The 26,990-nt window shown below is 42.3% G+C and overlaps 1 protein-coding gene across 4 annotated transcripts; it reads left to right on the top strand.

Annotated features, from left to right (window-relative positions):
• The first annotated feature begins 400 nt into the window (after positions 1-400).
• LOC123957466 (eosinophil peroxidase-like) lies at positions 401-25,900 on the top strand. 4 transcript variants are annotated; one of them, XR_006821795.1, is made up of 11 exons: positions 401-529; positions 624-830; positions 922-1,285; positions 3,585-3,745; positions 3,858-4,116; positions 4,200-4,370; positions 4,475-4,712; positions 9,629-9,842; positions 22,587-22,667; positions 25,501-25,637; positions 25,729-25,900. XR_006821795.1 is itself a non-coding variant. In XM_046030285.1 (10 exons), the coding sequence occupies exons 1-8, from the start codon at positions 461-463 to the stop codon at positions 9,825-9,827; spliced, it is 1,668 nt and encodes a 555-aa protein (XP_045886241.1). In that variant the 5' UTR covers positions 401-460; the 3' UTR covers positions 9,828-9,842; positions 9,984-10,004; positions 10,913-10,994. The 4 variants fall into 4 exon arrangements, 2 of the variants coding, with proteins under 2 accessions (XP_045886241.1, XP_045886240.1); XR_006821796.1 differs by having other exon boundaries at positions 408-529; positions 717-830; positions 22,587-22,828; XM_046030285.1 differs by lacking the exons at positions 22,587-22,667; positions 25,501-25,637; positions 25,729-25,900 and adding exons at positions 9,984-10,004; positions 10,913-10,994.
• Positions 25,901-26,990: the final 1,090 nt, after the last annotated feature.

Here is a 26,990-nt window from a genome sequence, read left to right as displayed (position 1 = left end):
GACAACGGACCGCAGTTCAACTCTGACTTGGTCAGGGAATATTGTGAAAATGATGGAATCAAACATTTGAGGATGACACCAAAATGGGCTCAAGCAAATGGAGAAGTGGAGTGCCAAAATTCATTGGTGATGAAAAGAATAGAATTTGTTGCCTATTTTGACTTCTTGCTTTCCAAAATAACAGTGTCCCACATATTTGTAGGGGGAAGATAATTGTATGTTTTTTTTTATAAAAAGCAATCTGTGTTGGAAACAGGGTCTGTGACCTTGAGTGGTGCTTACATTCAGAGGAAATGCTTGAGAAATACACCTAAACATCTTAGGCCACAGAGGATGTGTACACTTCCCTGGGATTGTTAAAGCAGCGTTTCCAAACATGGACATCTCTTGTTTGTTTTTAGAAATAACCCTCGCCTTGGTGCCTCCAACACCCCATTCACCCGTTGGCTAACTCCTGAATATGATGACGGCATCTCCCAGCCAAAAGGCTTCAGAAAAAAAAAGGATCAACAACTTCTTGCTTCCCCTGGTAGGCCTACAACCATCCCAGACACTATTTGTCTTTGATTGATAGTCTAAGTGAATGCTGATTTCATATTGCATACAATCTCCTCCACTCTCAGGTGCGACAGGTGTCTAATAACATCCTAAACACAACGGATGCAGGGGTGTTCAGTGACTCACAATATTCTCTCTTGCTGACCTTCTTTGGGCAGTTTAATGACCACGACGTCACCTTCACGGCCGCCTCCCCCAGCATCCGCTCCTTCAGCAACGGGTTGAATTGTGTCGAGAGCTGTGAGAAATCTGATCCTTGCATCCCCATCCCGGTTGGTGTCAAAGCTCAAACCCAAACACTGAGAAGTTGTTTGCACTAACAGATTCTCTCTATAATCTTTGGCTTTTCTTTCCTACAAACAGATTCCTCCCAGTGACCCGCGCTTGCCCTCTAACAAAGACAGCTGCATCCATGCATTCAGATCTGCGCCCGTTTGTGGGACAGGATACTCTGCCTACAATTTTGGCGGTGAGCCGAACAAGAGAGAGCAGATCAACGCCAGGACAGCCTTCCTGGATCTCAGCCAGGTGTACGGCTCTGAGGACCAACTTGCCCTATTTCTTCGCGACCTCAAAAGTGATGGTGGCCTGCTGCGTGTCAATACAAAATACAAAGACAACGGTCGTGAGCTGCTGCCCTTTGACCCTCTCAATGCGAACATGTGTGCCACTCGCAGAAGAATCACCAGCAACTCAAACGCCAAAGAGGTGCCCTGTTTTCTTGCAGGTTGGTCATCTTTGTAAAATGTTATGGTATCAAGGTAGTTTATTTATCATTAGGCCTTTACTACAACACAATTTTGTAGGCCAGTAATGAAAACAAAGTTTGTATTCCCTTCATGCTAATTCAGTTATTTACTGAACTTTAATAGCTCATCTGTTTAACAGGTTATCTGCTCATTTTCAAAACTTTCTGCACATTCAGAATCTCTCCTACATGTGTTCCCTGACGTCGTCATAATATTACGATACTAACATCACCATTTAATGAGAATTCTTAATAGTTTTACTCCTTGCCCTATACTCTGCTGTGCATTATGTTATTGCTTCACTGGTATCCCCTTGACTGTCTGACAGACACAGAACTGGTTTCACATCATGTGCTGGATGCTGGACGAAGTTGCTTTCAGTGGGGTGGCGATGGTGCAGTGAATAAGCTGCATGCCTTTGGGATAGGAGACTGGATACTCCAGAGACATGCAACCTCTGATATATACAGCAATTTTAAGTTGATTTGGATAAAAGTGTCAGCTAAGTTACAAATTATTATTATAAGTCCGACAGCGGAATATCCTTCTCATAAATGTGTAACCACTGCGATAACGTAATATAGCGATAACGTAAAATTTTCAACTCAGCAAAATGCCCCCAAGAGCACACGAAAGGTCACAAAAAAACTGGTCCTGATCCTCCTGTTCATGAGCAGGTCCGCCAGCATGGCTACAGTTGTGGTCTGAGGGTTTGAGTGGTATTTGAACAGGAACCTGGCAAGCTTTGTCTGCACGCTGCCCTCTATGGTTGACCCCAAATAGTCGAAGATCTGATGCTTTGATCGGCGGAGCCTGATTCGACTGTCAGTCTCACAGTTGAAGCTTCGCAGCGAAAAATCATAATGCCACTTTGGCAATGTGGGGGTGCTCAACGTCTGATTTTACATAGAACTACCAGTTTTGTCCCAATAAGTTATTATGCAGCCTATTACAATATACATTTCAATGTTTAATGCTGTAAATAAACATGTAAAAAGAAACTTTCAATAAATGTTTTTAAAGTGCATAAATAAATCCAAAATTGTAACCCTGCGTCAGTGCGCATGTGTAGACGTAGCGTTTATACAGTCTATGGTTTAGCCTAGTGGCAGAAGAGGAACACTAGCTGAAGAGACCGAGTCCCAGCTTCACTGGTGTTGTGCCGAGTTGTCCGCAGCTCGAGGGACTTTCGGATAATTTATCACTGTTGATGAACCACACAAAGAATATTATATCATTTATAAATAGCTGGCTACTTGAAATAGACCCGCGGGGAACCTCGACGTTCATGCAGTTGTCGGCGGCGCGGCATGCATGCAAAACTCTGACAGGAGAGAGAGAGAGAGACAGAGAGAGAGAAAGGAATCTGCAGCTTTCCCCATCTCCATGGAACTACTTTTCTCAAGAGCTCGTGAAGCGGCTCCAGCATAGTGGAGACGTCATGTAATAAAGTTTCAAGCTCACGAAAAAAACTGATGAAGTCATAACGGTTAACTGGTGATTTATTGTAGCTTCCAGCAATCAATCCAGGCTAACTAAACACAAACAAAAAGTCCTGAAAAAAAAGCCCCACCCAGGTCGCCCCTTAGTTATCCTGTAACTGCCTGACTGCAAATAACCTATAACATTCATGTTACAACACCCCCTTTCCAAAATATTGCTTCCAGTGCCCCCCGTCTTCATCTGGATGCCCCTGTTACAAAAGACTAATCTAAAAGATACACTTCAGATCTTAACACTTTTTAAACCAGGTGTTCTGTGGGTCCTTTAAAAGTCTAAAATCCTTAACATGTGTTAAAATGTGCTATAAGGACATTTTTAAGTGTATCTATCAACAAGTATAGCTCTTATTACGCATCCACAACTGAACTCTGGTGTGTTAACAGTATCAATGAGAGTATGATTTATAATTGTTGAGTAATACTGACCATTGATAAATGCTTAAAAACGTTACATTGTATAAAAACCATTTAGTCAATGTTTAAATTCTACTTATAAATGCTAAATGCAAGTGTTACCAATCATCTTGAAGACTTGTTAAAAAGTGAGAAAACCAGGACCTTTATAGATGATTTACAGTACAATTATATTAACTAAAGCTACTTACAAAGAGAAAACAATTTTGCTAGAGAACATGTTGCAATTAAAATGTCTTATTAATGTCTTATTACTGAGCTATATAGAATTTATAAATAATTAACCATTTACAGCTTCTATCAGGAGGTGAACAGGAACACTGCTGATCAAATGTTTAATGTCTCCATTTCTGCCTGTAAGGTGACTCTCGTGTGGCCGAGAACCTCATTCTGACATCCCTGCACACAATGTTTCTACGAGAGCATAACCGCCTGGCCCGTCAACTGAAGAAACTAAACCCACACTGGGACGGCGAGACCCTCTACCAAGAGGCCCGCAAGATCATGGGTGCTTACACACAGGTAGCTAAACCTGAGAGTCAGCATTCTTAATTCTGTATTTACATCTCCAAAGCAAGTGCCATATACTCCACTGTCTGAATTTACTGAATGTAAATCTCCCTGTCTCTCTCAGGTGTTTATGTTCAGGGATTATTTGCCACACATTTTGGGTGCTGACATGGTACGTACACAGCTTGGCTGTTACCCTGGTTACGATCCCAATGTCGACCCCAGCATCGCCAATGTCTTTGCAACAGCAGCTTTCCGCTTCGGCCACTTGACTGTCCAGCCACTCTTACCCCGTCTGGATGCAAACAACAAGGAGCACTCTCAGTTCCCCAGTGTCCCTTTGTTCAAGGCCTTTTTCGCCCCCTGGAGAATCGTCTTTGAGGGTGAGCTGTATAGAGAGAAGTATAGGAGCTTCACATTCACTCTGTCTTTAACTGTCACACAAATTTTTATTTCACCTGTCCAGGTGGGATTGACCCTCTGATCCGTGGAGTGATCAACCGTCCCGCTAAACTGAATGTTCAAAATCACATGATGGTGGATGCTCTGAGGGAGAGGTTGTTTCAGTTTGTGCGGAAACTTGCTTTGGACCTGGGCTCTCTTAACATGCAGAGGGGACGTGACCACGGCTTGCCTGGTACACCCCTCATTCTTATTTCCAGTCTTTTTCATTTTCCTTCTAATGTTTAATCTCTTTCTTGATTGTCCTCCTCTTCACTTTGCTTCTTGTTGTTACTACAGGCTACAACGCCTGGCGTGGGTTTTGCGGCCTGTCTCAGCCCAAGAACCAGGCCGAGCTTGTTCAGGTCCTGAACAACACTGAACTGGCTAGCAAGCTGCTGCAGTTCTACGGTACACCCGACAACATTGACATCTGGCTGGGTGGCGTTGCAGAGCCGTTTGTCCCCGGCGGGCGTGTGGATCCTCTGTTTGCCTGCCTCATCACAAAACAGTTCCAGAGGCTCCGCCAGGGTGACAGGTCAGTATGTGTGTCGACAACATAGTAATGTAGGTGTGGGATTCCGAAAAGCATTAATTTATTGTTTGTTTGAAGATTCTAATGAAAATAGGTGCAGTCAACTTAGATGTTTGAATCAATTGGTGCTGCAGGGTGTTATGGTATTGTAGTGTTTTTTTTTTGGCCTTACTCATTTTTGATACTGCCACTGAGGGGTGCAAAAGTCAGATATTTTACATAATGGTTTTAAAGGCAGGATAGGCAATTTATTTTTGAAACATTTTTTGTCATTTTTGTTGAAACTGTCTTTATATACCAATAAAAATCAAATATTAAAGGTTCAGTGTGTAATATTTCTGAGGATCTATTGAGGGAAATGCAATATAAGATCCATAACTATGTTTTCAGTGGTGTATAAAGACCTTACATAATAAACCGTTGTTTTTATTACCTTAGAATGAGCCATTTATATCTACATAACTGCGGGTCCCCACTTCCATGGACGTGAGAATTCAGGCAGTGTAGACACTCATGACTATGTTGAATATGTATGTTAGAATAAGAAGTAGTAATAATATACTGCAGGGTTTGGCAAATAAGTTTTTCATCGGAGCAATATTTTCAACCATTAGATGGTGGATGAGAATATAAGCCATAAAATTAACTTGCATTAACAGGTTGTGTGGTTAGCTCAGTTGGTGAGGTGCAGCACTACCAACCCAAGGGCTGAGGGTTTGATCCCACTTTGGATTCTGCAGCGTACGTTTCTCAGATCACAGCATGTGCTGCAGTGTTTTTGTTTCGGTGTTTGATCCGCATCCATCAACCTAGGGACGCTTCGATTCCCCAGGTTGAGGCAGAGGACATTTCTGAGAATCGCGTTTTGTGACGGCTCTTTCAGAGGTGTGTCAAGCACACTCTTTTATTGTTGTTCAGAAATTTTCAAAGTAAACCTCAGTTCAGCAGCATTCCAGTAAACTTTTATTTTGTTGGCAAAACAACTAAAGAGGATGTGATTATGTGTAACTGTTGCTGTCATGACTGAGATCGATTCCAGCACCGCTATCAAAGTATTTATTTATTCATATTTTTTGCCGCTATCAAAGCACCACAATCTGGCAGCAGGCCAGATATCACAGAGAGAATTAATGTGTTTACCTTGTCAATGTTTAAACTTTATCTATTATGTGGTTTATAATGGACTGTGCTGTAGAAACAGTGACAATGTTACACACTCTTGGCTTACATTTTCCATGTTACCGGTCAGTGGTCAAGTCACAATAACATATGGTTTTACTGAATAATTATGTAAATATAATTTCTTAATAAATATACTTAAAGAAACCTAATTTCTTGAATGGCTACTCTCTGCTGACTCAGAAGAGACACCTTTTGTGCTGTGTCAGCCACCATAGCTGTCCTACGCTCTTTGAAAGGGTATGAGGCAGTGATAAACTGGACAGATGGTTGCAATTAACAAACATCAGCACTAGATGACACTAAAACTTAAACACTGAACCTTTAAGTGTTCTGAAAAAGAGGCAGTCACAGGCCATCATTAAACCCAGTCGGGTTACTGTCTCTCTACCTCGCTGCCATGGCTACCTGCGCTGCTACCATATGACCTGGTCCTACCTAAATGCGCGCACCCTGCCGGCGCTCTCATATCTGACGACGCTAGACACGCAGCAGGTCAGACCAGTCAATATCGGCGTGGCTTTTCAGCAATGGCGACAACTGAAGGATCACAAGAGTTCTCTCGGTTGGCAAACAGATCCTGTGCCACGCTTAACCTGAGCCAGATCTGGGCTATCAGATTGGGGTGAAGCCGCCATTCATCTGGCTGAGGGCCCCCCTCGACATGATGTCTGCCCCTCTGTTCAACAGGGATGTACGCCACTCTGATGGAGAGCAGGTGAGTGTGCGCCCAAAACAGCAGCCACCTGGCCAGGCTCAGCCACTGCGCCGAGCACACCCCGCCCTGGCGGTTATGTGGGTTGCTGCTGCTGGACTAGCACTAGCCACACCATGAGACGCTCCAACATGTTTATGTGGAGAGGCATGTGGGCCTGCCACAGACCGCCCACCACCTGAGAGAGGCAGGTCCCGGTAGTTGCTTGATGCACCCGTCAAGACGATGAATGAATGTAGTAGAAGCACAAAAAGGACACACGTATTAAAAACAAGTCGTTAAAGTGGGGCACGCTCTGCTGCTGAAACACTTCTGAGAGGCTTCCAGTGGACTTTGACGCCTTAAATAAACCCTTCCGCAGCCTACATCTGTCTCTCAGAATTCCCATGATACACGAGGGGGAAGGTAGTTTTGTTTTTGTGTAAAATATGCTAATAAGTTTGCCATTTGTTTGAAATACAAATGTTACTGTATGATTTATATTTATTAAAACGTGTCTCCTTAGAATATAGTGTTTTTGTTGGTAATTGTTCAATTCTTGTGGCGGTTTACCATTGAAACCATTAGTGAAGAGACTGTTTCATGTATTTGATCAATACAATTCAGGCAGTTCAGTATTCTGTTGCTTGGTTGTGTGAAGCTGAAAAGCTGAAGGTTATCTTTCCTCATTTGGCAAGATTATTTAAATAACATTTATTTTATTAATTAAATTATTATTAATTATAATTACAGGCCGGGACGGTGTTGCAGTGGTTAGAGCTATCGCCTCACAGCAAGAAGGCCGTGGGTTCAAACCCCGGTTGCCCCGGCCTTTCTGTTTGGAGTTTGCATGTTTGCGTGGGTTCTCTCTGGGTGCTCCGGCTTCCTCCCACCGTCCAAAGACATGCGGACTAGGTTAATTGGTCACCCTAAATTGTCCTTAGGTCTGAGTCTGACTGTGACTTGTTGTTCGTCTATGTGTGGACCTGCGATGGATTGGTAACCTGTCCAGGGTGTACCCTGCCTTTTGCCCGATGTCAGCTAGGATTGGCTCAAGCCCCCCATGACCTTGTATGCAGGATAAGCGGTTGACGATGGATTATTGTAATTATGCCTGCAGCCCAATGCCACAGTTTAGTGAATTAGAAATTTTTTGTTGATTTAAAAGTTTTATGTATTCCAATAACACCAAAAGAATTAGAACGATTTATTGCCTTGTGAAAAAGAAACAAATTATTAATGAAACTATGTCCCTCTCCTTGGTGCAGTCATTTATTCTAAATATATACTAGTAGCATAAAAAAAATGCACATTGTGGCATAGTTTCCTTTGCTGTTGCCTGCTCCTGTGATAAACCTAATGAATACTAAAGAAGACCATGATCTCTGTGTGAACTGATTATTTTGTAGAAAAGTAAAAATGTTATCTCACAATTATGTGAGTGTAAGTGAATTAAAATAAACTGGAAGGAAGTTGGAGTTGTCTTAATATATTTAATGTTTTGTTTCAAAAAATAAAAAGAGAAGTTCCCTTTTTTTCACTTGATCCCCTGCCCACCAAAATATCTGTGCACATCCCTGACTACGTATATGCTACGCACGGCCACCATGAGAGAGGACATCAAACACTGGCAGCTGCTGAGCCATTCATCACAAACTAAACAGGTTACAGGTTTATTTTTGATCATGTAATGTTACAGTTTTATTTAGTTAATGTTACACTAGGGTTTGACACTCTGGGGGTATGTTGACATACAGTAGTTAATAAGCTGTCAGTAACTGCATTGCACATTACATGGTTGTGCTCTGTTAGTGAAAAACATGTTACAGTTACAGAGTTCCTTATAGCTATGCAATTTTATAAGCAGCCTGGATTGAACGCAGCAGGTGATACAACATTCATTATAACCACAAGTGACTTCAGACTTGACTTGGACTCTTGCTCATATTTTTAAATCCCAAATAATAAAATGAAGCAATGAAACATAACTTAAAATGCATTAGCAATAATTGGGTTGAAAATAACTGCTCCCGCAGCTTGTTGGTTGCTGGTTGTTGGTAATAGTTATGTAGTCATCCTTTAAATGATGTGCTCAAAATGTCTGCTTACATCCTAAACCCCATATTGTTCTACTGGTTGAGAAGAAATGTCTGCATGTTCCAAGGTACTCGATACCTTTAAGGTATCAACCGAAGTAGCCCAGTATCGATTGGTATCGTAACTTCTCCAGTCAAACGAGTACTGCATTTGATCCTTTTTGTAACCAGATATGGAAAACAATTACTATGGCCGCTAGTAAAGGCGCTTGTAAGCCTCAGCATCGGCTGCGGTCTCAGACATGTTCATCACTGTTGCAAGTTTATCACCATAAGCTTGGCTTTCTGTTTGTCTCAAACATTGTACATTTTACTATTGTGCATCAGCTGATTTTACTCACGGAGCCTCTGGCTGCATAAATCAGATGTTATCAGTTTGATCGGATGGATGTGCAGGCTTTCTTTTCCTCTGTTTACCCGTTCAGACTCTTTAGTGTAGTTTAGTGGTTTGTTTAAGCCATTTTCTACTTCTTACTGTCGTCTTTTTTGGAGGAGTCTGCAACTCACCACTAAAGAAAATTCAGTTCTTCAAGATTTATTGATCCAAAGCTTAAAAAAATTACTCTTCATGGTCGACTTTCAAAAACAGAAAAACCTCTTTCCCTTTTCCACAACTCACACTAAATTATTCCTTCCTCCTCCCTTATTCAAATAGCCACAAAAAAAAACTAATTAGGACGAGCAGCAATCTGATACAAGTTTCCGATATTTTTATACAGTTATTTCAAAAAAGAAAAGAAAATTGATGACCTTGCTTGTCCAAAACCCTAATAATAACAATACTGGTATTGTAAAACTTTAAACGATACCCATCCCTATTAATTATCAAATTAATTTATATCAAATGCCAGCTGCAGACTGATAACACAATCTCAAAAATTAATGCATTTCATATACAGTGCTTGTTGATGGTGATCACTTGCCCTGCTCCTCTTTTTTGAAATGATCAGGCTGTGGCACGAGAACCCGGGCGTCTTCACCCCAAGACAGAGAGCTGCTCTATCGAATGCCAACTTACCAAGGATCATCTGTGACAACACTGGTATCACGTCTGTGCCTAGCGACCCTTTCAACATCGTCTCAAACAACAACCCAATCATCCTCTGCAAGGACATTCAAAGCCTGAACCTTGCAGCCTGGAAGGAGTGACCCTGCACAACTCAGGTAAAACAGCACTAGACCAAACCTTTTGACCTTGGGGGAGACTCATAGCACCAAATTCACTGTCATTTGTCACCCACTGTATTTTTCATTCTGATAAATCTGTCTCCATTCATTCTTAATATGTGTTGTTTAATCTTACAGGGCCAGATGAAAAGTTATTAAGTAAGTGGATGAGAGGTTTGTTTTAAATACAGGCGTAGCCTGAACAAGTGGTAGTCACAATGAAGCTACACCTTCTCAAAAAGAACATATTATCTATCTTCAGTCTTTTGTACATATACATTTACATATTTATTTTAACACCTACCAACACCATAACAAGTCATAGACTGTAATAGGGGTGTCGCGAAAATAGTTGAAGATGCCTTGATAGAAGGAGCCTGATTCTACTTCCAATCTCACAGTTGAATCTTTGCAGAGGTTTATGAAACGAGAATCATGCCAATTTAGTTATATGGGGTAGCTCCAGTGCTTGTAGTGGGCCAGTACACAGTACTGGCACCTCGACCTTTTGCTCTTTGGGGTACCGCGACTTTTTCTTGCATAGTCTCCTCTGCCCGCTCCATATCAGGTTCTCTGGGCGCTACGTGACGCTCACCTGTTCCTGTTCTCGCCTGCCTGCTAATCCCTGTTGGCGGAGACAGACGAGGGAGAAGAGAAGCTCAGGTGCCGTTCAAGCAGCCGTGTGCAGAAAGCAGCTTGTCAATGTCAGATTTGATGAACCGACCAATCACCGGCTGGATAGGGCGGGACATTTAAAAAACAGCTTGCAACAAGAAATGTTAAATAACAAATGATACACTGCACAATAAGAAAACATGCAGTGCAACTGAAATATAGAAGAAACAAATGGGCATTGTTCAAAAAAGTATTATTATATATATATTCTGTTATATTTTTATATATAATATATATAATACTGGCACCTATTTTTTTCACTTCAAACACTGGGTAGCTCATTGTCTGATTGTCCTAATAAGTTAATATACAGCCTATTATGATAGAAATATCAACATATAATGCTGACCAATCTAAACATTTGTTAATACAGTATTTCATGATTAATTCAGGTAGTGTCACGGACTTGTGTCGTGAAGCAGGTTGTGCAGGTTGGAGGACCCAAACGCAGGACACGAAGGCTAGCAGGTGCAGTACAGTGATTTATTTAAGGCAACAAAAGATGAGCACACTTACAGAGTGAGTGGCTGATTGACAGAGTCCAAAAACAAAGGTTGTCCAACAGAAATCCAAATCCAAAATGAGCAGGGAAACACGACGAGTGAGGCAAAAACACAAGAGAACATACTGCAGCACTGGGTGACAACAAACACAAGACAGAAACACCAGGTGTATATGTGTGTGTGTGTGTGTGTGTGTGTGTGTGTGTGTGTGTGTGTGTGTATACACACACACACACACACACACACACACACACACACACACACACACACACACACACACACAGATATATATATACACACACACACACACACACACACACACACTAACAAGCAGGGCGGGAGCAACACAGGTGACAGACATGAGGCTAACGAGGCACAGGTAGGCAGAGAGAGCGGGGGAAAACAGAGACAGACATGCAGAGGGATCACTGGGGTAACAGACATGACAAAGGTTACTAAACACTAGACGACAGACAAGACAGAACCCCAAAACCCAACAGACCAAAACAACAGAAAATAAAACTGACTAAAAGTACAAAACATGACATGGCAGACAGGATCGTGACAGGTAGTTACAAAGCATTTACTAGTTGCTAATATGTACTTTGTGTGAGCTCATCTAAAGTGAGGACTTACAAAGCCTTTAGAAATGATATTGTCTTTTTTGATAAATGCATGAATAAATCCAAAATTGTATCCCTAAGCCTGGGGGTGTGTATGTGTTAGAAGAGGAAGAGAGACAGAGTACCAACTGCACCGGTGTTGTTCAGAGTTGTGCGTGCACCTCGCAGGATGTCACCATTGATGAACCACACAAAGATTATAATATTGTTTAGAACCGGGAGGACCTGCTGATGTGCAAGGAATTCTCGTCTGGCACTCACACTTGCATAAGACCTGTGAATGGCAGGCGGCGCAGAGAGAAAAGGGTCATTTAGCCTCAGTTTAGCTGTAAATGCACAGTGCAAGTTACAGTGACTAATGAATAGAGACTGCAGCTCCGCAGCTTCTCCAGATTGAAGCGAAGCTACCATGTGCAACAACCCCCTACACATGATTCTAGGGCTGCAGCTAACAATGATTTTAGCAGTCGAAGCTTCTATTGATTATATCAACGATTCTTCTATGTGTCGTTTAAGAAGTACTTTTGCTTGGCGGCAGCTGTGGCGTTCACACTACGTAACTGATCTGGGTGAAAGGATGGATTAGCACAAGCAGGTAGCAGGGATTGTCTGAGCTGCAGAGACAGCTGGAGGTGAGTAAAAAGGTGCAGCTCCCCGACACCCAGTTAACTCATGACTGTGAGGTTACAACTCAGGGCCCAAAAAGGAGAACAACAAACGCATGTGTACATTTTCAGCTGAGGACTGCAGCTTACTTTTGCTAGCCTTCAACTCAACAATCAATCTGTATTGCTGTTGTTAATTAGCAGTCCTCTCCACAACACATAGAAGTAGAATCAAAGCCAGAGGCAGAGGCAGTGAACATTAGCCCAAACTTAGAAAGCACACATGGTTGCGGGATTATGCTGGAAACGAATGAACATATACTAAACGTATGGTTTAGTATGAATGAGCAAATGTGGCATACTGGCAGATATTTCCGCGCTTTATTGTGAGATCTCTGTATGAAAGCGGCTATTGTTTTTTGAGAGCGAGAGGGAGCAAAAATAAAATAGTAAAAAAAATTAATTTTTGGTGGTCAGCATTGATATTGTGGCGTGCCGCCACAAATAAATCAATGTATGGGAAACACTGGGGTGGTTGCCATTTGCATGCTGGTTAGTTCTGCCTTCGGCAAAGACGGGTAGTTGCTCTGATGGTGATGTTCCAGACTTAGATTAGATAGGGCGAGAAATTAGGTGTGTGACAGCTGCTTCTTAGTTTGTGACTAGGCTCTCCAGCTGCATGTATTTTTAACCTGTCATCTTTCTCTCATTTTGGACATTCAATGGCCCCTGCGTTATCTATTTTTGTGTGTGCTTTGTCAGTAACTGTGACTATCCATGTTTTCTCTTGAGGTGCCAGAGGAGCTGAATGCTCTGTCCAACCAGATGTAGCCTGTACCCACTACCCACTACTCCACAAGATATAAAAGTCCCAGCTTCCATAGTGGCTTGCACTTTTCTCTACCAGCTCCTGCATAATACTGCTTTGTTTATCCTTTTGTTTTTAATTTTACTCCATACCACCTTATTAAACACGATCCACATCAACCCTACTGATTTCTCTGACCTTCACACTCCTATCTATAGGTTCTGTAATTACAGTTACTGTTACAACTGTCCCACATCTTTTCTTTCTTAGCCTGTTTTAGTGGCATCTACTGGTGAGGGTTGCGAATTGCAACCAACGGCTCACTGTGCATTCACGGTATCATCAGATGGTCCCATTTCCCGAGGTGTTCTTTCAACTTCGGTGTGTTCATGTGGTCTTAAGGCGTAATGTGGAATCAACGTGGACTCTACTACAAAGATGTGTTGGATTAGCAATATAGTTCATTCTACATGGACAGCAAACTAACCATTGTAACCATATTACAAATTACATGTTAGCAAAACATAATTTTGCACGAATCAAAAGTTTCTTACCATCAAACATGTTGTCTATCATGTTTCTATGCGTATGATGTCAACAACTCGGCAACTCCTATACCAAAATCTTCTTCAACTTAACTTATAATTATACTTTATAATAAATGTATTAATTTTAGAGGCAAAATTCAACATTCATAAATGTAAATTCAGCAGTAAAAATCCTAACTTTGTACCTTTTTTCCATGAGGTTGTACATTATATCAAATTAATTTCTAAACCCAACTACAAAAAGGCTGTGAAAACTGTCAACATATGGTCCTCTTATCTTAATATTACATAGACTACTTCTGGCAAAGTTGTGATTATTTGTGTCCTCTTATATTTGTATACTGTTCTGCATACTTCTTTATGTCCCATGTACACTTTATTTTGCAATAAAGATTTAGTAGAAAAAATCCATCAGTCACTGCTCACCCCTCACTTTGCAAGCGTGCAGAAAAAGCTATGGTGGCCAAAACGTTCTGTCTGCTCTTGTACTAAATAATAGGTGTGGTCCACCATGTTTTCAAATTTCTTTGCTCTTCTCACTTCTTACAAACCAGACTACTTCTACTACTACTATTACTTCTTCTTTGCACATATTAAACGTAGTGACAAAACACACTCTGCAGAGCAGTATGTCAGTTTGTCTACTTCCATGTATGTAGATAGAAACTACTCATTCTCAGGTTAAAAATGTAATGGTTCATTGTGTAAGCTCCTTATACACCAATTAGGGATCTTTTTTTAACTTAGTGAATGCCTTTTCAGCCTCTCTGGTCCACACATATCGGTTCTTAACCGAGGAGGCAAACAACTTGTCTAGTCTCTGAAAAGTTAACAAAATCCTCAATGGAAGTAACAGATGAGATCTCATCATATGTTTTTGAGTTCATTCATTTCTTGCTTATTGCTCCAAAAAGCAGTTAAAAGCACTAAGGAGATGCAGCTGCTACAATTAACAGTGAGGAACTGATTGTCTTTAAATATAGTACAATTTTTCTTTACTCAAAAGAGGAGAAACACCATTTGCACAATTAAAGTCCTCAAAAGTTTACTCAGATGGCAGCCTCTGGATTATGCTCCGTAGTGCTTTTTGTGTTTTTGTTTATTCTTTTTTTAGTTACTCTCTGGTAAAATGTATCAGAGAAGAGCTCTTAAATACTGAACTTTCAACTGCTCATACTATTCCACCGCTCCTTAACGAACCCAGTACTTTCACGGAGTTATTAGTTGGAGGAGCAGCAGCTCTGTTTGGGATCCTTCGGAAACGCCGCAAGGGAAATCAAGCAGGCGCGCTGGTTTTCGCATTGCGCTCCCTTCAATTCACCTGGCAAATGTCCGCTCTCTAGCCAACAAAATGGATGAACTGCTTCTCCTCAACAGTACTAACTCGGACTTCATGCAGAACTGCCACCCTCTGTTTTCACCGAATCCTGGCTCGCCGAGCACATCCCGGACAGCGCACTTCATCTACCGGGATTTAATCTCATCCGCGCGGCTTGCGAAAGGGAAAACACTGCTACACTACATTAAAGGACCGCTATCGGTCTGTTCCCTGTGCAGCCTTGGGTATCTCTGATCACTGTCTGGTTCATCTTATCCCAACATACAGGCAGCAACTGAAATCTGCTAAAGCTGTTGTAAAGACTGTGAAAAGATGGACCAACGAGTCAAAGCTGCAGTTACAGGCCTGCTTAGACTGCACTGACTGGAGTGTTTTTGAGGCTGCAGCCACTGACCTGGATGAACTAACTGACACTGTGACATCTTACATCCGTTTTTATGAGGACATGTGTGTGCTGACTAAACCCTTCTGCACAAACAACAACCAAAAACCCTGGTTCACAGTGAAACTCAGGCAGCTTTGTCAGACCAAGGAGGAGGCCTTCAGAAGTGGGAACAGAGTCCTGTACAACCAGGCCAGGAACACTCTGACTAAGGAGGTCAAAGCAGCAAAGAGATGCTATGCTGAAAAGCTAAATACCAGCTTTGCAGCCAACGACCCTGCGGTACCCAACATCTGGCAGACGAACTGAATGGCTTTTATTGTAGGTTTGAAAAGCCCACAGTCACACCTCTCCCCCGCTCCAACACCATCTTTAAACAGTCACCTTCCCTCTCTGACCCCTCACCTGCACTCAAGATCTGTGAAGAGGACATGAGCCACCTCTTCCAAAGGCAGAAGATCAGGAAGGCTCCTGGCCCAGACGGTGTGTCTCCATCCTGCCTAAAAAACTGTGCAGACCAGCTGACCCCCATCTTCACACAGATCTTCAACAGATCACTGGAGCTGTGTGAAGTTCCCTCCTGCTTCAAATGCTCCACAATCATCCCGGTCCCCAAAAATCCCTCCATCTCTGGACTAAATAGCCGCTTTTCAACCAAAGGTACTGTAGAGTTTAAAAAGTTACAACAAAGTTGATATTTCTTACCAAAGGTATTTCAGTGTCCTTTGTCTTCTAAAAATGTAATCTGCTGAGTTTTAGGCCAGACGATTGTATCAGAATGTTGATTAAACCATTGTTTGTTTGTACCTCTCTGTAATGTAAAGAAAACTGACACCTCTTTGTTAAGTGCGAGAAGGACTGTTTTGTTTTAACTGTTTTCACACTTAAGATAGGGTGTCAACCATTTTATTGACAAGCCCTACTGTTCTCTATGATTAGTTTAGAGCAAAATACGGTTTATTCCTGTAGACTTAAGGGGGGTTTCACGTCTGGGATTGGCGCTCTTTTGTCTGACCAAAAAGGAATACAATAATGGTACACCCTTCCTAATTGGGTGACGAAGAAACCAACCAAACGACCAATGACTATGGACCTAAGCCATGTGGAGGAAAAGGATCTGCCCACATACCTGGAGGATATAAATAACTTATTTTGTGAGAATGGGGACTCATGGGGAAAATCCTGAAGGAGAAGCAACTTTCCAGTCCACTGCAGTGTTTTTTGTTTGTTCTGTAATGTCATATCTTTATTCACCAATTTTTGTAATTAAATCTTTTTGTTAATTTTCATTGGACCAAGCCTCTCCTTGATCAAATTCCGTTATACGCAACTGTACCGGAGACTTTTAAGTCCCCAGATCTCATTAAAGGAACTAAAAGGTTTTCCTGTGTTTATTTGATATTGTCATGGTTTGGAGTTTTGTAGTCTAGTTTATTATTTTGGCTCATTCACTTTAAGTTTTCTTTGTAGCTGTCTTATCTCTCATCTTAGTTCTTGGTCCTGTGCTTTAGTTCATGGTTAGTGTTTTCCTTATCGGTATACTTCTGTATTTTCTCATTATGGTCTGTCTTAGTCCTTAGTCTTATCTCCATGTTTTAGGGTAGTCTTGTCTCCTGTTTGGTCCCGTGAACTATACTTCCTGTTTATTTTAGCAACCTTCTGTACCTGGTGTCCTTGTCTAGCTTTGTCTGATTACCTGATGTATCTCAGCTGTGCTTCCCTCCCTGCTCGTTTACCTGTGTATATATTGTCCCCAGTTTTCTTCAGTCTTTGTCACGTCCTTGTATTGTCTGCGTCAAAGTTGAGTGTCCTGCCTTGTACCTTGTTTCCTGGTATTCTGGGTTATTCCCTGAGTTTTGTGGATTTGTGCCTTGGATTCCTTTTGGATTTATGTTCTTGCTTTGGAGCCACTTTCTGTTTGAACTTTAGCCGCTGAGCTCCCAGCGTTAGCCTGTTTGTCTTTATGTTAATAAATCTTTGTTTAAACTGCATCCTCCTCGCCTTCGTCTGCATTTGGGTTCACACCTCCGCCTTCACTCACTTGTTTTATAAACAATGGTGGAAAAGAGACGAGCAGTCGTAGAAAAATAGCCAACATTCTCCAGTCGCCCGGTCAGAATTTCAGTGCAAGGCAAGCCTCGCCCCCCACCAAAGTACCGGTACTTTCGGAAAGTAGCCTACTACCCCTCAAGCAGGGACTTTTTGGGGGATAAAATGAAGACCCCAGAACTGCATTTAGACCCTGGTCCCTCCGGTGGAAAAAAAGTGTGTTCCTCCAAAGGTTCCTGGGGTATAGTTCCTTTTGGTCGAAACGCAGCTAATGACTACAGGTTTGTCGCCCTGAAATCTGTGGTCATGAAGTCCTTTGAAAGACTTGTGTTGGCCCACCTGAACCTAACAGGTCTGTGGATGATGCTGTCAACTTGGGACTGCATTACATCCTGCAACACCTCGACTCTCCAGGGACATATGGAAGGATCCTGTTCGTGGACTTCAGCTCGGCGTTCAACACCATCATCGCGGACATCCTCAGCACCAAACTCACCCAGCACACTGTTCCAGCCTCCACATGTCAGTGGATCACAAATGTCCTGACTGACAGGAGTCAGCAGGTGAGGCTGGGGAATATCACATCCAGCACCCGGACTTTTAGCACTGGTACCCCCCAGGGGTGCGTGCTCTCCCTCTGTTCTTCTCCCTCTACAGCAATGACCGCACCTCAAGAGACCCATCTGTCAAACTCCTGAAGTTTGCTGACGACACAACGGTCATCGGCCTCATCCGGGACGGCGATGAGTCGGCCTACAGATGGGAGGTTGATCAGCTGGCTCTCTGGTGCGGCCAGAACAACCTGGAGCTTAACACGCTTAAAACTGTGGAGATGATCGTGGACTTCAGGAGGAGCCCCCCCACTCTTCCCCCCATCACCATACTCAACAGCCCTGTGTCTGCTGTGGAATCCTTCAGGTTTCTGGAATCCACTATTTCCCAGGATCTGAAGTGGGAGCCCAACACGGACAACATCATCAAGAAGGCCCAGCAGAGGATGTACTTTCTGCGCCAGGCTAGGCACGGCGAAGACCCCGGGAGGACGCCGTGGAAGAAGTCCATGGGAAGAGGGCTGGGTGGCGAGCCCAGCTGACACAATGGAGGACGGAGGTGAGTGAACTGGCAGAGATGAGGTTGATTGCTGGCAGGTGTGGCAGGCAGAGGAGGTGGCTGATGAGGTGCAGGTGTGGATTGTCAGCTGGGCTCAGGAGCAGAGAGAGAGGGAGAACACAAGCAAGGGGAGCCGAGGAGACACAGACAGGCAGGCCAAAACACAAAGGAAAAACAGAATCACAAGAAAAAAGGAGAAATAAACATGACACTCACTGTGGGGCTGCCACCACAACACTCCTGCATCCTTTGCACTCTGCTCACTGCGCTATGTGGTGGGAATGAGGGTGTTCGAATAAACAGCTCAGGCAAACACTTGTCTTTCTGTGAATTTTATTCAAGTCTTCTGCAGAAGGAACTCACTGGGACACACGCATCAGAGTATCATCCGACTGAGCTGCAGTGTCTCAGCACATGCAGCTTTTAACCTAATCTCAGGGTGGAGCACTATCTCATCAAGGGAACATGTCTTAAGTGTTCCCTAGGGGACACTCAACGTAAGACTCATCATCATGTTCAGATACATGCGGTGAACCACTTAAAGTCATGACCCCCAGGACATATCATAAAGCATCACCCACATTTACCTTCCACTGACCCCATACCCAAGAGACCAGGGGCCCCAAGTGAGATTAGTTACAGGGCAGTGTTTGGAGATGGTTCTCATGAAATTCCCATTACATTACTTCCTTTTAGCATATCATGCTAACACAACAGAATGAGAATACAAACATTTCATGTAACTTTGGCAGTACTACACAGCATGTCAGGAGGAGAAAAGCACCAAGAATGATGAATAGTGGGGTCAACAGCATATTCTTCCATCTGCCTGTTGTTAGCCATGACCACGTGTCCCATCCCCCAGTGTTCTGTGAGTCCTGACTTTTCTCCTCGTGCAGTAGATCATTCAGATGTGAGACAACATGAGTCATATTGCCTGAGACATCTGGGATGTATGTACAACAGTCCAATTATGTGGCAAACTCTCCACCTTGAGTTGCCAGCATCAGGTATAGTGCCATTCTATTCTGCAGAGCCACATTTCTGAGGCCCTATACAGTGGGTGTGAGGTTGGAAAAACACACTTCTACAAGGGCTGTCAGGTTCTCCAGTTCAATAGCCAGTCCATCTATCTTATGTGCATTGTTCACAGTCCCCCACCAGGGGAGCAACCCCCCAATGCCTTTCTCAGCCGGCGGAACTCTGGTATTTGAGCGTCTGGCTCTGTGAGGCACATAATAGTGGGCGTAGTGAGTGTGGAAATGGCTCAGAGTTGGCAGGATGGTGACAGAGGTCATCAGGTGGGCCAGATAACACGTCCCACACCATCCAGGTCTCAAGATTTGATACACATATTGCCCACGTACCCACACGTGTTGTCTCAGCGCTCCATAACCATCAGAAGAAGGAATTGTAAGAACTGGGTTGTCGGGGTTGGATGTCTCCCTGGGTGGTGCAAACTTATGGTGTCTGTCAGGTTCAGTGGTGCGATGTACGGCGGCACCCACCTGCATTCCTTCCTGGCTCCATTATTCCATGTGGTGCCACATGTTGCTGTAATTGTCTGTTTACACGATAATGTCCCCAGAGGGCGATCTCTTGGTGTGAAACACTGTCTGGTGAACACACCATGCCAGTCCGGGCTGTTGAATTCGTTGTCATGATAGGCTTGTAAATTTTCTCCTCCGCTCAGACGTGTTCCAAAATAGGGTCGTGGAGCCCCCGAAAGTGACCATGCTGATGTTGCACAGTTCAAGTTCCTTGGTCATATGTTTGATTTCTCAGCCAACCCTGGCGAACCCTTGAGAAAAGGTTAGCAGAACTCCTAGTGTCTCTGAAACATTTAATGGTCTGGGTTTCACTGGTATGGAGTTTCCCCACTACATGAGGGAGCTATGCACACGCATAACCACTCTGATTGGTCACTTTTCTTGAAGTGGTCATCATGGTTGCATACCATGCATTGTCTTTCAGCCCAGTCGTTCTGTCAGGGAGGTCGTGCATTTCCTCCTCTTGGGCCTTGATCTTTTCTTCAGCCAGGGCTAAGTTAGCTGTTTTCATATTAGGAAATGACGACTGGACGATGATGACAGTGAGCAGAACAACGCCTCCGTTTTCTCTTGATCTGTCACCTCTCCAGAGCCATCTGTTGGTTTCTGGCATCATATCTTTGGTTTCTGGCATCAGTTGTGTGACCTTGCCTACCCCTGTAATCAGTGTGTCTGCAGTGAGTGTTTGGGAGATTAGTGGTTCTAGGTGGTCTCAGAGACCTCCACTCCCCTCTCTCCCTAGGATCACAAGGCAGGGGAAAGCTCAGCTCACTCACTGAGCTCGATCTTCACCTGGTCTGAGGCATATTGGTTGCTTTGGCACTCCTTTGCAGTGGGTGGCGTGAATCCAAGTTGCTCTTTCAGCCACTTTTACTGCTGTTTCTGTTGTTAGCAGTAGCTGAAATGGCCCAGTCCACCTGCGAGCCCGCCAGTTCCTATTCCTGAAGTCCTTCACCACGATCCAGTCCCCTGGCTCTAGATCATGCAGTCTCTTCTCTGTGGCCTTTGGGATGGCGTTTTTGACCTGCATGTGAATTTCAGAAAGCACAGAGGACAAATTAGCACAATCTAAACATTACACGGCTAGTGTCAGGGACTTGTCTTTTTACCGGCCCAATACCCGTGTTCAATGGTCTGCCAAATAGGACTTCAAAAGGACTGAGACCCCCTCTGTCCCTCATCCTGCTCCTCATGTGCATCTAAACGATTGGCAAAGCTTTTGTCCATGTTAAACCTGTCAAACCTTATCACTGGAGATCTTAGCTGGGATTCCCCAGTGAGGAATGATCTGGCTTATCAAAGCTTTTGCAACTGCTGCGGCATCCTGTTTAGATGTTGGAAATGCCTCTACCCATTTAGAGAACATATCTACCATGACAAGACAAAATTTCTTCCCTTGCGATGGTGTCAGTTCAAAGTCCATTTGCAGGTGCGCAAATGATTTGTCTGGGGTTGGGTGTGCCACCCACATTGTTGACAATTTTGACAATATTTCTGGGAGAAGTTGTAAAACCCCTTTGTAAACCAGTATCTGTTTATTTACTGTGACATACTCCCACAAATTCCCATTACAGCTATTTGTCAATATGTCTATATTGTTTTTGTTCATAATGTGTACATTTGTGTTGTGTACACTGAAGTCTGTCTGATTTTATTTTTATTATTGTGATTTTGTATTTTCGTATGAGTAAGCACATCGTGAGCAATGTACAATCCAGAGTCAAATTCCTCGTATGTGTACACATACCTGACAATAAAGCCGATTCTTATTCTGATAAAAATATTCCTTAGTGAATGTACTTAGATATCGAAAGTAAAAGTGGTCATTCTGTATGACATTGTTGTATCTCAGTTCTTGTGTACCATCAGTCCTCAATTAATCTATCTCTAAACATACATGTAAAAGTGGTGGGCGTTCTAGTTGTCCTGGCTGTGACTACCTTAACAAATTGGAAAACATGAAATAACGCTTTATTTTCAATGACAAAATATATTTTATTATTCTTCTTGTAACTAAAGGTTTCAGATGAACAGCAATAAATGCAATAAGTACAACACAGGATTTGAAATTCAGGGGAGTAAAAATATAAAGACCTCTAAAAAGAAAAGTGAAAGTACCTCAACATTTGACTTAAATAAAGTAATTGAGTAAAAGTACTTTAGTTTTCACCCCTAAGTGGGGTCACTAAGACAAAACTGAGACATGTCTTGGAGATTTTTTTCTGATCCACATTCTAGAGACTTAAATACATAGTTTAGAGATCTCATCTTTTGAGTAAGACATAGATGAGTTATTTTCTACAGCGGTCACTATGGTCTCATGGTCCGATGGTCAGGAGACTTAAATTAGACTCACTTTAGATAATTTAGAGATATCCTGTTTTGATCAGAGTAAGACATAAATGAGACTGATTATGGTTATTTCTCCTGAGTTGAATTTGAGAAGTAGGAGAAAAGATTTTGGTTTCATCTAGGTATTAAGTATTAGTGTCTAGTAAAAATGAAAGAAACAACTATGAGATCTCTTCTTGGATTTTGTTTTCCTATAGGTGGTGAGACTTGGACTTGGAGAAGATAAAGACATCATTCACCAGATTTTGAAACACCGCCAGTGCATTGGTTAGCCTGAGGTCTGAACTCCCTTGGGACACAAAATGGGTGTTGAATGCTTCAGTCTCACCTGCACACAATATAAAAGGTGGACTGGCATGGAAGAACATGAAGAGCTAAGCTACAGACAGACAAAGAAATAAGAGGTGGCGCACAGTCAGCTTAGTTAATGAAAGACTAGGTATTACTGCTCTTGACTTCTCAGCAGATTTTGTTACGTTCAAATGAGGACAAAAGGCTTCTGTTTTCAGTGTTGCATGGTACACTACATGTACAATAGTTACAGAACAAATGTTGAGCCAGTAGCTGAAGCTTTTATTTATATGAATAGCTTTCATTCTACTTCTACTTTGTGTTGTAAAGACAACCACTAATTAACAGCTGCAACATCTTTGGGATTTAGACCTGTGAACACAGCCTGCCTACAAAATACAGAGTGCGAAGAAAGTATAGTCAGGCCAGACTATGACAAATTAATATACAAGAGATGAAATTAATAAAATTTATCTGAACTTGTCTGATCAAGTGATGTTTCACACCCCATAAGATCCAAATTTTACAACATTTATTCAGCTAATTTTCCAGTGATACTCTGTGTGAAAGATAACAAGAAGGAACTTCAAAGCAGATAATATACAGAATAAAGGTTATTTAGTACAAACATCTGAAGAAAAATCTTAGTTAAAAATTCTAAAGTACACTTAATAATTATGAAACATGTTCTTCCTTTGTAGCAATCATTCAACTTTCTGATCCAACAGTCAAGCTTTCATATATTTCAACATTCCTTTTCCTGAAGTTCAAATAATCTGAACATGTAGATGTGTTATCAAAAATTTAAAGTTTGGTGCAGATGTGAGCAAGTACACTTAAGTTAAAACAACTTCCTCATTCATGGCGATTCATCGATTTTTGACGCCATGCCACAGGCACGCCGTTTCACAAAAACTCACCACTTGTACAACCTTTAATCATCAATGGCTTTAGAGTAGACAGGGAAAATCTGAAGTCGGTTGGACTAATTGTGTAAAAATCCAAAAATAAACATAAAATTGAAAAAGGCAGACTTCCTGTTGTGTTTAGGACATTGCTCCAACAGGCTTTTTTGTACATCTCGACATGATACATGTGTCACAGAAATTTCGTACATGTAGGTAAAACATGCTGCGGGGGCTGCTTCGTTGAAGGTCACTTTCTATTGCCAGTAGATGACTACGGGTGAATGTTGTCTTGTACATGTGTTTAGGGCAGGACTCTTATCAAACATGTAAAATCTGGTACAGATGTGAGTATGTACAGTCAAGTTACAACAACGTCCTGTGTCATGGCGAACAGTTTAACTTTGCCGTCACGCTAGCACCACAACATTAACTGAAAAGTCACGAGTTTTACAACATGGCTTCATCAACGCATTATGGGTTTTCTAGGACAGTTTTAAAGTTGATATGTCCAACATGCTAGTAGTATATTTCAGCGTAAAAAGTGTCATTTCCTGTTGCCAGCAGGTGGCGCTGTGACTTTGAGTGAATATTGGCATGTGGTTGTGTTCAGGGCAGGACATTTTGTAGTACATTCCAAATTTGGTACAGATATGAACATGAACCGCACAGCACAAATCTGAAGTCGGTCGGACTTAATCCCTAGGAGGAGTTTGTTAAAGTACGTGTGTAAATCATCCAAAAAAGACCATAAAATTCAAAATGCCTGACTGCCTGTTGGGTTTAGTGCATCGCTCCAAGAGGCTTTTTGGTACATCTGGACATGATACATGTGCCACAGAAATTGCATACATGTAGGTGAAATGTGCCACGGGGGCTGTTTCGTTAAAGGTCACTTCCTGTTGCCAGCAGGTGGTGCTATGACTGTGGGTATATGTGGGCATGTACATGTGTTCAGGGTAGGACTCTTAATAAACGTGTAAAATCAGAGTTGATCAGTCCATGTACAGTCAAGTTACAACAACTTCCTGTGTCACAGCGAAGCGTGGAACGTCAATGTGTTAAGGGCTTTCTGGGACAGTTCTAAAGATGATATGTCCAAACTTCTAGGAGCAGTACATTTCTAGATGTGTTCAGGGCGGGACTTTTATCAAACATGTAAAAGTTGGTGCAGATGTGAGCATATAGACTGAAGTTACAATAAATTCCTGTTTTATGACGAATCATCGATTGTGGATGCCACAGCCACGCCATTCCATGAAAGTTGTACAACTTTTAATCGTCAGTAGCCAGCACACATACAGAGTGTGTAAATCGCCAAAAATTACCATTAAATCCAAAATGGCAGACTTCCTGTTGGGTTTAGGCAATGGCTCCATGAGGCTTTTTTTTTTTTACGTCTGGACATGATACACATACCACAGAAATTTCGTACACGTAGGTGAAACGTGCCGCGGGGGCTACTTCGTTGAAGGTCACTTCCTGATGCCAGCAGGTGGTGCTATAGCATTGAGTGAGTGTTTTTTGTATGTCTGGAAATAATACATGGACCACAGAAATTTTGTACGAGTTTTCAAGTATGTTCAGGCCCCCAAAATTGATGTTACTTTGCAGAAGAAAGAAAGAAAGAAAGAGAAAAAAAATAATCCCTTCAGTTTCAATAGGGACCTTGCGCGTTTCGTGCTCGGGCCATAATCCCTTGAGTTTCAATAAGGACATCGCATGTTTCATGCTCGGGCCCTAAAGAGGGTATCAAGGAAGTGTATCCAATACGTCTCCCTTTGGAGAGTTCATGCCAGTACTTGATTTTGTTTAGAAATCCAGGTGCAAATATAAAAAAAATGATACAAAGTTTTTCAATGTTGATAAAACTTGGGGTAGTCTAGTTTTTAAAAATGTCTCTCAACTGTTAAAGGTGTCCTATGCTATTGGAGTTGCACATCCACTCTCCATCTCCATCTCCCACAATGGGACCTCCCAGAAGAATGAGAAAGAGCTGTTGGACATTGTGAAGCTGAACAACTTTAATCTCCGTCCATGAGTTATCATGAGGTATCTGTGATGTCTAATTTAAGATTTTAGCTATTAACTATTTTAAACATATCTCAGGTTTCAATAAATGATCATTTTATTTCTGTCTCAGGGATCTTGACCTGAAGAAGTAAGCGCACGGAAGCTTACGGTCACTTTGGTCATGATGTCTTTTCATGAGAGGTGCCCAAGAAGCTGAAATACTGAAAACCTTAAAACCTCTGTCTGTCTCCCTCCCTCCTTCCTACTCCCACCTCTTCCTTGTCACACACACACACACACACACACACACACCACAGCCTCTACTAAATGAAAAATATGCCCCTTCTCCACCTGCTAGTATTGTACACATCTCCAAGATATAAGTTGTAGTATACCTACGTCACTGTTAATAAAAATTATGAATATTAATATATTCTGAAATATTCATTCATAAATCTCTCGTTTTCAGGGCACCACCAGACATTCCGTTCGCCCAGGGTCTCCAGACTCCCTGGGTAACTTTATGGGTTTAATAATTACACAATTATTCCTTGTGATCAGTAAGTAGTAATTGCTTAATCATTTCTATAAATCAATCAGTCAATCTCATTTTGAAGGCGTAAATCCTCCGTTACAGTGACCTGGAGTTAAACAAACACACACAGTTCCTGTGATTTGGGTGAAATTTATTAGAGCTAACTATGTGAATAAATGAGGTTACATATACATCAAAGAAATAAACAATGGCTAAACAAAACAAAGTGCAGACAATGGGAATGGTGTAGTTCAATGTGAATTTAGTTGGTCTGAGTTATTGTGAAGGATTTGATTCTAAGAGAGAAAGAGAACCAATAAACGCAAGTTATATGATAACTTAAATTTGGCTATGAGTTTAGGCTGAAATGATTAAGGATTAAAGCTAATGGATTAAAAGACTATTGGACGTCAACTCAACCACAGAATGCCGTTGGTTTCTTACTGCCTGTTGTCAGCAGTATGCTGGTCCAGCGGCCCCATGCTAGCATCCCAATTCCTGGCTTTGTGCGAGGGATTATTCCGGGGGTTTCTACGCTTTGGCTGGTATTGAAGAAAGCATTCGCAGTGATAGGGCCCTCCGTTCAGCCTGGCAGTTAACCTTGGCTCGGTTTGTGGGTTTTTGATGTCCTCTGTTACTGCTGGCGTAACTAACCCACGTGGCTGGCCTCCTGGGCTTCGTTGTCGTGAGGTTAGTTGATTCTACGGAAATAAAGCTTAAAAAGAAACTTGCTTGTTTCTGAATTAAAAATTGCGTAACTTAAAACGGTCTGATAACTTTACAAACAAAGAAAAGAAAAGAATTCCACGAAGGTTTTCCAGACCTTGCGGATGTAGGCTGATTAAGTTACTGTGAGA

Source organism: Micropterus dolomieu, linkage group LG19 (genome assembly GCF_021292245.1).
Source record: "Micropterus dolomieu isolate WLL.071019.BEF.003 ecotype Adirondacks linkage group LG19, ASM2129224v1, whole genome shotgun sequence".
Classification (NCBI taxonomy): domain Eukaryota; kingdom Metazoa; phylum Chordata; class Actinopteri; order Centrarchiformes; family Centrarchidae; genus Micropterus; species Micropterus dolomieu.
Note: the sequence above shows the minus strand (reverse complement) of the source record. Positions and strands in the feature narration are given on the sequence as shown.